Source organism: Ammodytes marinus, assembly GCF_949987685.1.
Source record: "Ammodytes marinus genome assembly, chromosome: 20".
Classification (NCBI taxonomy): Eukaryota; Metazoa; Chordata; class Actinopteri; order Uranoscopiformes; family Ammodytidae; genus Ammodytes; species Ammodytes marinus.
The window spans coordinates 13,797,286-13,808,950 of NC_137224.1; the positions used below are offsets into that span (position 1 = coordinate 13,797,286).

At 41.1% G+C, this 11,665-nt stretch overlaps 2 protein-coding genes across 3 annotated transcripts; one reads left to right on the top strand and one right to left on the bottom strand.

The window, feature by feature from the left end:
* Positions 1-208: 208 nt before the first annotated feature.
* Positions 209-7,729, bottom strand: dcun1d3 (defective in cullin neddylation 1 domain containing 3). Its single transcript, XM_080048691.1, has 4 exons — positions 7,381-7,729; positions 6,241-6,323; positions 3,695-4,242; positions 209-2,217 (listed from the first exon to the last, which is right to left on the bottom strand). Exons 3-4 carry the CDS (start codon positions 4,132-4,134, stop codon positions 1,674-1,676), a joined length of 984 nt encoding a protein of 327 aa, XP_079904817.1. The 5' UTR covers positions 4,135-4,242; positions 6,241-6,323; positions 7,381-7,729; the 3' UTR covers positions 209-1,673.
* A 493-nt stretch (positions 7,730-8,222) lies between these two features.
* lyrm1 (LYR motif containing 1) lies at positions 8,223-11,462 on the top strand. Of its 2 annotated transcripts, none has more exons than XM_080049274.1 (5): positions 8,223-8,270; positions 9,976-10,157; positions 10,255-10,315; positions 10,870-10,901; positions 11,021-11,462. In XM_080049274.1, exons 2-5 carry the CDS (start codon positions 9,999-10,001, stop codon positions 11,132-11,134), a joined length of 366 nt encoding a protein of 121 aa, XP_079905400.1. In that variant the 5' UTR covers positions 8,223-8,270; positions 9,976-9,998; the 3' UTR covers positions 11,135-11,462. The 2 variants fall into 2 exon arrangements, with proteins under 2 accessions (XP_079905400.1, XP_079905401.1); XM_080049275.1 differs by lacking the exon at positions 8,223-8,270 and adding an exon at positions 9,120-9,182.
* Positions 11,463-11,665: the final 203 nt, after the last annotated feature.

Genomic DNA, 11,665 nt, shown 5'->3' on the forward strand with positions numbered 1-11,665 from the left:
TGTCCCTGACTCCATCCCACGGACATAAAAACAAAGCTCCATCCACACAAACCTTCACCAAACCCCCTGCTGCAAAAGCACGCTTTGATAACACTAAAAGTCAGCAGTGTGGCAAGTGGGACATTCAGCATGTCATAGCACAAACTTAGGCTACCAAGAAATAAGGAGATCTTTTAAGTAATGTCACACAAATTTTCATGCTCAATAGTCAAAAGTTCAACACTGTTTTTATTTATTATAAATCAATACATTTTATATAAAAAAGACAAATGGGGTCAGAAATAAAAGCACTGTAGATGTTAACCAAACAGATCAGGTTATAGCCACCCTCATACCACACTGGATCAATATCACATAGTCTCGATTAGCCAGCATGTCAAGATAATACTCATTCACTCATCCCAAAACACCCCTGTAGGCTATATTTAAGATCAATCTACAGTTTAGGTAAAGGTTCAGAATGGAAATAATGTAGTTGACATCAATCTCTCCACAAAGCATTGCAAGTATAGCAGCTAAGCATGCCATTGTTTTTTGTGCAATTCATTAAAACCATCACCAGCAGCAGTCAACATTATTTTTGAAGTGTGCACATTTTTTTCTCCAATAGCAGACTCTCAGAATATTGAAGGTAAACAGTATATGATTTGTGTGGCGCCCAGTGCAGGGATCATGAATATAATGCATATTTAGGTTTTGGAGAAATGATCAAGACCTAGTTTCAGCCAATTTGTCGAGTCACATACTTCCTTAAGACAAGGTCAACAAGGAATCTAAGAAAAACCAGTATCTGCGTTGTATACACTTAACCGCTTCTTGAAAATAAGTGGACAAAAGATGGTTCAGGCTAGAGGTCAAAGGGGAGCACAGCCAGCTGCTTAAACAAGCTAAGCTACAAGCTGCACTTGTAGCACTCCAAAACACTCAACATAACGGGCGGGTCTGTTACCATGGAAACCACATTGAATTTTAAAATGGATATTACAACTTTGTGTTATTCTAAAAATTAAATGCCCTTGTGAAAAAAGTATAATCCATTACCGTTTTAACATGTAATTGCAGGACAACAGTTGTGAAGGCAATACAAGTGCAACCAATTCATCCTCACAGCACTGCAAGATTTAAAAGCATACAATGATTAGTCCAACCGAGAAGATTCCAACAACCCGCACTCTTGTAGTTAATCTCATGGTTTTGTAGGAATAAATTATTTGTAGACAGATTGCCCATATTTCCCTTCTTTATTATTGACCAATTTCTTGTACAAAACATATCAGCAGTGTTATTAGGTCAAAATTAACTGTCTATATGATAATGGTGGGAAAAGGTTAAGGCTTTCTGTTGCCTGTTTTTTATATCCAAGCCTTGATTGAGCTAACTCTGCTGGGTTATGGTAGGTAGGTGTATGTTAAAATGGACCACATGTCCAATTACTAAAAACACTCAATGGGAGAAGAAAAAAAGTAAAACAATAACTTAAATAGAAGTGCTTAAAACATAAAAGTTCTTAGAGCCCTTTCAAAAACCAAAAAAATAAGGTTGCAAAGCGTCCCACCCCAACAGAAAAGGAGAGCGTAATGGTAATACTAATATTCATCCAATGATTCACAGATGTACAGTTCACGTGTAGGACATATCCTTTCCTCCCTTACAAATTATTTTGTGCTTCCCTGTCAGTGGCCCCCCCATGTCTGTGAGCCGCGGCTTCCCTCTGTTTCTAGTCTATCTGTGGTAGGAGAACACTCTGTCTCAGTACAACTACCCTCTTCCTCCTTAGCCAGCAGTGCCTGTTCCAGCTCCTTTCTCCTGCGCTCCATCTCCCACTCCACGAAGGTGTCGAAGAGGCTGGGCCAGGCCTCGTCCTCGCTGTAGTTGCTCAGGTCAGGCCCGATGGCCTGGGTGAAGTTGAGGAACATGTTCCACGTGTCCCTTGAGATGCCCCGAATACTTGAGGGGTTCTCCCCCAGGAAGTCCAGCCAGTGTTCCAGGATGTCGGGCATGTCCTGGGTGAAAACTAGGCGCCACAGTGCTATGGCGATTTCGCGCTGCAGCGAGCGTTGGCCCTCGTCGGCGTCCAGGCCAAACTGAAAGGTAAAGCGGTACAGGTCCTTGAAGTTCTCCTCACCCTGGGCGTCCATCAGCATGCACGGGAAGCGCGAGCAGATACCCTCCAGGCTATCTGCCTGGATGGCCTTGCACCCATCAATAAACTCCTTCCTGGTGACACAAAGTAAACAGGACTGAAAATCAGAAGGATACTGGACCATGATGTCATTATGGGAGAGAAAACTGAATGGGGTTTACGAACACAGGTTTTTGATGAAGATGGAAATTAAGTAAAAGAGAGAGGGTTGTTCTTTCTCATACTTTGGGAGTCTCTAGTCACACCTGGGACCCATATTAATGTTGACATTTTGCACAATAGGTGACTTTTAAGGACTCTTAATGTATTTGATGTAAATATGACATACAGTTCTGACCCTTCAGTGTTGTGGGACTCAACACACACACACACAGATAATAATGTTACATCAGCCAAACAACAATATAGGTATTCAAAGTAAAATGTAATTGAAACAGCTTCAGTGATCATCGGTTGACAATGAAACATGTTGGTAACCAGAGTACAGTGTTGTCCAAAGCCTAGTCCAAAGATAGAAAAGTGCCGAGTTAAAAATCAGAGAGGGGGAGCAGTGACGAGTGCCCCGGCTAGCAGGCAGCCCTATTCATCTCCCACACTAATTGCAGAGCAGGATCCATTTCCTGTGTGCCCGCTACCTGACAGTGGCGGGGAACCGTTCTGTGGATGTGTTTGTTTAGTTGAGCTGCTGTAAACTGAGTATTTGAGGTGTAATGGATGGACAGCAGCACAGGGAAAGACTGAAGCCTAGAAGGTCACATTGCAAAAGGAGGGGAAGTTGCTTCTGTGGGTAGAGATGTTGCTTTAAGGCATCAAGCTAGTTATTAGAGCCACAGAGTATCTTTGGTTTGCACTATGACGCAATTACTGCATGAAAACATATTATCAATATCAGAAACCTGGACAGAGCTCTGGTAATGTGGAGGTATGCCAATAGTATGTCCCTATAAACAGACAGGGGTTGACTTGACATTGGCTTCATCAAAACCAGTAAAGCCCATTTATTTTAGGAATGAACAAAATGAGGGCTCTAAATAATCTTTTTCACTAGAAGCACTGATGCTAACAACACACAGGATTTGAAAGTTTTTATTTTTCCTACATCACTTGAAAGGTGGAGTCGATTCCGTAGTATGTTTGTTGTCAAAATCAGTGAATTTCTCCTCATGCGCCGCTACCTGTTAGTACTCTGTGTGTACTGAAAAAACTCTGGTGTAAATAAACAGCCTAGGCTCTGTATGTGCATGTTGCTAGCTATGGTGTGCCATCTATAGCCGATTGGCCACCAAAGAAAAAAACTTGACATAACACTGATAACCACAGAACCCTACATGCAGTAAAATTGGTTTTATGTTGCACTACTGAACATTAAACATGCTCTCTTTAGGTTTTTCAAACATTTGGCAGAAAAGATTCTAGATACAGCAGGTTCCTCTTTGAGGTCAAGAAACATGATTACTATGTAGTTATACTAGCATAACTACTATGTAGTAGTTATGCCTGTATGACACCAATGAAAACAACACGCCCCATTCCCCTGAAACGCCACCTTACCTCGTAAATTTGCACATGGTGGCCGCTTGAAACTTCCAGGCAAGAACAAGCACACGAAACTCTGCCGGGTCCACACACAGGTCATTACAAAACATCTCCATGCCTTCCTCCAAGATGGCATCTTCATGTTCATCCTTGTAGCAGCAGAACAGCTCCTCAATGCGCAGAATGGACAGCCCGTCTCCATCCAGACCATCGTCCCTGTGCAGTTCTCCCATCAGTGCAGGGATGACGGGGGTCTCCACGGTAACCTCCATGGCCTTGGTGCCATTCGACAGCTCGCTGGTAGCTTTGCCACAAGGCCCACTAGTCTCTTCTTTGTGGCTGCTGCCAGCACCGCCTCCTTTCTTGTGGTGGGACTTTGAGCCGCTCTCCTTGTCTCCACTCTTACTGCCGAGCGAGGACGTAGGATTCTTACACTTGGTGACACACTGGCCCATGTCTTCCCTGGTCCCTAGTCTGTCTTTCCTCCTCACCGTCAGTCCCCGTCCGAACCACCTAGACGCCTCTGCTCTGGCCTGACGAGACGTCTCAACATACCCTCAGGCCTGAGATGAACAACAAGAGTTAAATGTTAATTGTCATAGAGCACTGCTAAAAAAACTGAGCTAGTCTTGCTTACACTGAAGAGATCAAGATCCACATTGCTGTGGCTATTAGTATAAGGAAATTAAAGGATAGACTTTTGAATGTCAAAGGTCAAAGAGTCAAGCTACCTGTGCTAAATCTGCCACGATTCAGGTATACATGTGTATATATTAATACACAAACACACAATACAGAGATTATTACCATAAAAAACTTCTACAAAATAAAAGAAAAAACATCACTAGTAACCAACAAACCCTAATGGCGCTTTTCCACCGCAAATGTAGCTCGACTCGACTCAACTCGACTCGGTTTGGTAGCAGCACGGGTCGTTTTCCACCGCAAATAGTACCTGCTGAACGTGGGCGGGGTCGTCGTCGTAAGGGGCCGAAAGGCTACTCCGGAGCAAAGTAGCAGAGCAGAAATTGCGAGCAGTTGTTGCACTATTAACTGAACCAACCGCCAAAAACACGGATGAAAAATGTTTAAGAAATACCCCCCTTGTATCTGTTTGCTAAAAGAAGTAGAAGAATATTGCTACGGGCCATTAAAAGGGATGGTTGTTGTCCCGATGTGTGACTCTGCCACACAGTCAGCTGTAGGGATGCGTCACGTACATCCCTATGCAAGTAAACACGGGCATGATAAAGTTGACTGTTTAGTGCTTGTTTCAGGATACGTGTTTTCAAATGCAAGCCGTGTCTCAGCCTCAATATTTTATTGAGGTAATCAGTTCAGTCCGAGGCTTGTAATGTAATCGCTCGCTATCATGTCTGTCCCAGCTGACTACTATTAGCCTAGCTGCTAGCTGCCCTACATGTCTCCTCTCGTATGATAAGTAACTTCCCCAACAACCAACACTGGGTGAGCTTAGCGAATATATGGAAAATAAATTCAGATCTGTGATGCAAATCAAATGAAAGAGAGCCAGAGAAGGCTGCACGCGGCGTAAATACACTCAAAAGTCCCGGGGAGTTGGGGAGAATAAACAACAGAATGAAGCCGGTAGTCTCTGGCCACTGATTGGCCAGACAATAGTCTCTGGCCAATCAGTGGCCGGCCGTCTGCCGACGTCACCTTTTAGCATCGGCTCAGCTCGCTTGGAACCTAGAGCGAGGCGATACCAAAAAGCAGCCGCTACGTGGTACCAGGTACCATGAAATTGCGGTGGAAAAGCCAAAAATGCGAGTTGAGTCGAGTCGAGTCGAGCTGATACCATGCGGTGGAAAAGCGCCATAAATGTGTTAGAATTTGTTTTGAGTTAAGAGAAGCCTCTACACAAATTCAACATGCGCTCATTTAGGTTTTCCTTTGTGTCGCAGAAGATTCAGCCATTCATTGACAATTATAATATTAATCCATTTGTTATAACTGGATCCTTATATTTCACTTAAAAGCTTTATCGTGTTTTACGTTATGTCCATTTTATATTTACATTTATATATTTCACAATTATTGACTGGCTCCACATAAACAGCATGTGTACAACTGTATGTTTATATTTTAAGGAGTCTTCATACATCTCTATTTGACAGAGGGACTTTTACCAAGCAGAAGATCAATTTACTAAAATACTAACTAAAAATGTCATTACTGTAGGAATTCACATCTTCCCAAATAATCAATGCCACAGTGGAAACTATGGTATTGACTGGCAAGTTAGGTAAATTCAGAACAAAACTTGGATGCAGAAAGCAAGTAATGACATAAGATGTTTTTGTGGCGAATGGAAATACAAAATCTGATCATTCAGCATGTTAACTGGTGTTTGGGGTAATCAAACTAACACTGCATTGTGCAAAAGCATTATGTGTGCCCTACCTTTCCATTTAAATTGTTCTGACTTCCTGTGTATTTGTTAATGTTATTTATCTATCTGCGATCACATCCACACAAATGCATGAGTTGGTCAAGTGTTTGAGAAACTAAAATAAACAGCTGGTCAGGATGTTACTTACAGACAGTCTCTCAGATAGCATTGGCCACAGATCAAAGTGTCTTTCTATTCTGCTCCATCATTGTGACCTTGACATCCGCAATGCTGAAAAGACACATTATCTTGTCATCATAAGCAGAAAGTGATAGCTCCTCATATCCAAACGTGCAGGACTATTTTTTTGCCAACATGCAATAAATACGTAATCTGAGCATGACAAAAAAAAATCTGGCTCATTGCAGGATTAATCAATTACTGGTGTATAACTCTGGAGAGAAGATGGTTTAAGAGCTTTTGAACTGAAAGTAAATGTCGCAGTGAGGACTTAAGCAGAGCTTTTACAATATGTGACAGACCTTTAAAGACACGCTTTGTTCAATTCTCACGAACTCTGTTATAAAATACAAAGCTTCGAGCTACTTCTGAAACCAACTTTTACTGTGTGTTGTGATAAGTGAGTAACGATTGCATATCAGAATCAGCATCGGTGCTAACAAGCTGTACTGATCATAGCACTGGGCATGTCGAGGCAAATATCTCACTGGCTCATTCTGGCCAGGCTAACTTCATCCCACTAACATCCGATGGACGTCTAGAGGCCAACATTTCGATTAGTTTTAATTATCACCCTCAACAAACTAGCCTGCTAGATAGCCAATCACTTAATATTGAACTAAGCGCGATTACTGGTCCCAGAACTGTCCAATAACAAAGTTAAGCTAAGATACGAACGTGTGATATTTACAGTACAGTCGTCAATACATAGCCTCAAACCAGTTAGTTAATTTTAACCAACGTTAGTTGGCATTAGTCTCCTTTTTTTAAAACCAATGAATGTTCGTTGGGAAGTGGCGAGCACAAACGGGATCAAGTGAGCTTACCAGCACATGCACACACCACTCGGAAATGCCATGTAAACAACGTTATGTTAACCATTTACACATGGCCATATCACACACTCACCGATTCTGATGGTGCTTGTTGTAAAGCAGTTATCCATTCACCGTCCCCGGGCCATTTACACCAGAAAGTGTCTGGCCCTGACGACGTCGCCATAGCTAGCTAGCATCAGCTCGGTTAACTAAAAGTTAGCTGTCGGCTAAAGCTAGGTCTTTGGACTCAGATCCGCAGAAATATCAGTTATCCAAATGAAGAAACTTACCTTTTTGGGAAAACTCCATCGTGTGGACTTGAATCTTCATCACGCCAGGAATGCCAGAACAAATTAAGTACTTATTTAGTTGGCCAACCCGACCAGAAAACGAACTGAGGCAAACTCGTCGCGTTAACTCAAATAGCTAGCTCAATAGTTAGCTCACAAAAAAAACTTCCACATCTGTGTCGAATCCTACTCCGCTTTTTAAAAACAAATAGTAAAAGAAAAAAAAGCTAGAGACACTGTAGGCAGCGAGTGTGCTTTTAAATCCCCACTTGTAAAAATGTGTGTTCGCTCTTTGGATTGAGTTAAAAAGAATAGCTCGGACTAAATTATCCAGTTTCTTTGTGCTTCCCCCTTTTAGTCATTGAGAGCAGCTAGAGCTACACTGAGGCTTTTTCACTGCATCACTTCCTCCCCGCACGAGCGACCAACAGCTGATCCTCATCTCAGCCATGGCAACGACCAGACACAGCTTTTCATTTATGATTTTAACACAGTAAGGTGCTAGCACATTTTTTGTATTACACCCACACGGATTACTTAGTTACTATAAAACCAAGTACTGATGCATGCATGGGGTTTTAAAGATGAAGTTTAACAGAGAGCCTCGTGGAGAAAGAAAAAAAATATTAATCGCTGACAATGTTAAAAACGGATGCACAATGTCTTAAACTGGGATTATAAAAAGTAAATTGTAATAATGCCGGTACTACTTTAAAAATAGGAAAAATATGTCTAACTTTAATGGGATAAAAAGCGAATACGCTCGTTTATGTCTTATGTGTTTTCTTCGTGGAACTAGAGGGTTTTCTTGTAAAACGTCATCATCAGGCGACAGATGTGTTCCTGCAAGCTACTGTCGCACTGTCACTAGCCTTCTCTTCAGACAGTCGGTAGGTCAAGGTTTTATTATATTGAGTAAATAGGAAAAACACAGTTAGCGACAAAGCAAGTAGTTGATGTGAGAGGCATCTCGCTGTTAAATTAATCTCTGGTGTTTAGGAGCTGTTAATGCTGTCAGGAGAAAGCTCGAGGATATGTTGCCTCATGTTGACAGTGTGAAGAATTGCCTCATATTTTCTGTCTTGCAGACAAGAATGATTTCGAATGCGCTATTGGCATCATCGTTAAACCTTCCTATAATCTTAACATGTTTTATAATATACGATTAATGGCTTACGGTCACTGTTGTAACAGTTGAGTTTGGAAAATAGCCAGTGTGTTGCTTTAAGTGACCTCTAGTGTTGAATCATTGGAACACTGACTCAGGTTAACTACATGCCAACTGTACTTCAATTAAGTGCTTTTTTGCACAGGTAAAATAAAACTTCCAACAAAGGAGCTTTTTACATTATTAGCTAGGCCTACTCCTTTTCTGTCTTTTTGTATTATTATTTTAGACTACTTGTCATTTTCGTTTCAGTCTGTTCTGCTCATGTAATGCACTCTACATTTTAATCCAAATCAGAATCCGTCAGTCTGCCCCAGGGCAGCTGTGGCTACTATCGTAGTTTACCACCATGACTCTGTGTGTGTGTGTGTGTGTGTGTGTGTGTGTGTGTGTGTGTGTGTGTGTGTGTGTGTGTGTGTGTGTGTGTGTGTGTGTGTGTGTGTGTGTGTGTGTGTGTGTGTGTGTGTGTGAATGGAACCTGGAACCCTGTAAAGCGCTTTGAGTGCCTAGGCAATAAAGCGCTATATAAATCCTATCCATTATTATTACGTTTTATTGCCAGGTACGTTAGCAGATACAAGGCATTTGCAGTGATCTGATGGTGTACACAATAAACAAAGAGACCATAGGACAGGTAATGACAAGTTAAAGAATATTGATGGAAAATGTATAATGAAATATGTAAAGAGAAATTGTAAACAGAAGAAGCATACAATTGAGCAGGAGTGATCAGACTGATCCAAGATGTGCAAATCATCAAGGATGTGCAGACAGATAAGAAAATGGGTTAATAAAACACACTGAGGATATTGTGTACTTCAATATAATGTGTAGTGTCTATGAGATGGGATGAAAGTCTGTGTGGGCCTGGGGCCTTGTTAATGAGGCTTACTGCAGACTAAATAAAGTTTAGTTTTAACAGATCACCACAAACTCACAGACACTGTAAATCTGGGCCCTTTTGGTATTAATCTAGCAATATACCGATAATTTTCTTGGTTATGGAAATAAAATGACGCTGGCACATTGTTAGTCTGTTCTGCTCTCAAAACCTAATGAGAACTTGGAGGCAACAGGAAACATTGACAAAGCACACTGTGACCGTCTCGGGCTGCATTCTGTGACAGAATGCAGCCCGAGACGGTCCCAGCAGCAAATGATTGCCCTCTGACAGATTAATCCGACCCTTGAGACTCCAGAATGCTTTTCTATTATTTTTACTGTAACTTGGTCATAAGTGCAAAACCTACAGTGTGGTACAGTGTCAATAAGTAAAGACAGATAAAAAACAGACTGAGGTGAACTGAGAGAAGGGTGGAGTCATTAGTAAAATGCCCTCATTCTTTTAGCAGGGATTGATGATGATACAGAGAGAAAACAGTTATAACTTGGTTTGTGATGCCTTTATTTTTTCCCTTTTTGTGCAGGTAACTGCTGTATTTTAGCCCCCATGACGGCCTCCACTCGGAGGACGGTGTTGTCACTGTACATGCGGGTGTTCCGCATAGCCAGAACCTGGCAGACAGAGAGCGGAGTTACGAGTGACACAGAAACACAGAGGAAATACATAGTGCAGGAGGCCCGCACTCTGTTCAAGCAGAACCAGCAGGTGTGAACAACAATGCACTGCTCACAGAAAATGGAAAAAGTGGTAGTTTTATATCAGTTTGTACGACTAATCTCTTCTGCTGTGCTCTACTTCTCAGCTCACAGATCAAGAATCGATCAAGAAATGTATAGACGAATGTGAAGCAAGGATAGAAATAGGTAAGAGTGGAGAGATGCCTCATGTTTCCTTACATAAGTGTTGACTAAGCAAAGGCCCATAGTAACACTATTACGTCATAACATCTGTTCATGTTTTCCATGAATTTTTAAATGTTTTTTGTCTTGTTTAATCTCATGTTTTATGAAAAGCATCCCATGCTGTGTGGTGGGTTTAATCCAGTGGAACATCTGTCGGGTGCTGACAATATCAACCACCTACTAACATACTTCCACTTTGACTCTCAAACTACGGTATCTAGTTCAGTTGAACGATGGAGCACCTGGCAGTTGTGGGCAAAAAGGCATTTGTACACCAAAGTCCAGCCCTTTCACATTTCCCTTTTAGATTATGGGTGTACATAAAACATGTAACAGGAGTAAATCAAGCAAAATATATTAAATTATTCATTTAAATACAAGAAAAATCATTTATAAGTCAAGAGAATCAGATGCTCTGTGTGGATGCTAAGTAAAACATTATCTGCCTTTTGGGAAGTAATTATTAAAAATGTTACATTCATGTTTAAAACGGATGTTATCCTTTCTTTTCACAGGTCTGCATTACAGGAACCCATATCCTAGGGCTGTAAGTCATAACCATATAAAATAACCATATATAAAATGGATTAAATAATCTTTTTTCTGTCAAAGTGAGTTGTGTTGTAATGTTATTCAGTTGTGTCATCCTGTGTATATTTCCCGCAGTCGTACCTACCACCACTGGGACTGGCAACTCAGAAAGGCAGGAAGCTGCGAGCGCAGCAGCGCCTGAGGAAGCAGGCCAAGCCAATTTACTTACAGTCACATGACGAGACCTGACGCTCGATATCCCTTGGTCTTCGCCAACAGGATTGAGTTACCCACAACAGGAAACTAGAGTGCAATCACAAGCTGATCTCATGGGCTGCGTTCAATGATGCAAGAACATTCTGGAAAAAAGCAATTTTTCATTGTCAGTCTTCTGTGTCACTTTCTGTTCACCTCAGGAAGCCTTTCAATGTGGTGTGACCCTGTAATATAAGTTACGAGTTGTATTTTTATTTTTTTCATTTTTGTAAAATATTATTGTAATAAACACTTATTTCTATTTAAAATAGAATCATATAGATACAAAATAAATGTGTCAATGTACAATAGATGTTAATTATAGCAGTGTTATGAGTATAATACTGCTAAGAAACAAATAAAGTGGTCTTTATAAAGTCTTCTATTCTTACACATACATTTGTGAATTGACCACCTTCTATCTTTTCCAGCTTTTACCTATTAAGAACTGCCCTCTAATATATTGGCATTCAGCAACAACAAGAAACAAATCTTTTTTTTCCTCATCTTATATCAGGAGACCAT

Bases quoted from the DNA above. Each gene is read 5' to 3' on its own strand.
- lyrm1 (XM_080049274.1), top strand. From the start codon at position 9,999: ATGACGGCCTCCACTCGGAGGACGGTGTTGTCACTGTACATGCGGGTG. The intron at 10,316-10,869 runs GTAAGAGTGGAG...TTCTTTTCACAG, and splicing joins TGAAGCAAGGATAGAAATAG to GTCTGCATTACAGGAACCCA. The intron at 10,902-11,020 runs GTAAGTCATAAC...TATTTCCCGCAG, and splicing joins GGAACCCATATCCTAGGGCT to TCGTACCTACCACCACTGGG.
- dcun1d3 (XM_080048691.1), bottom strand. From the start codon at position 4,134: ATGGGCCAGTGTGTCACCAAGTGTAAGAATCCTACGTCCTCGCTCGGC. The intron at 2,218-3,694 runs GTAAGGTGGCGT...TTGTGTCACCAG, and splicing joins ACCATGTGCAAATTTACGAG to GAAGGAGTTTATTGATGGGT.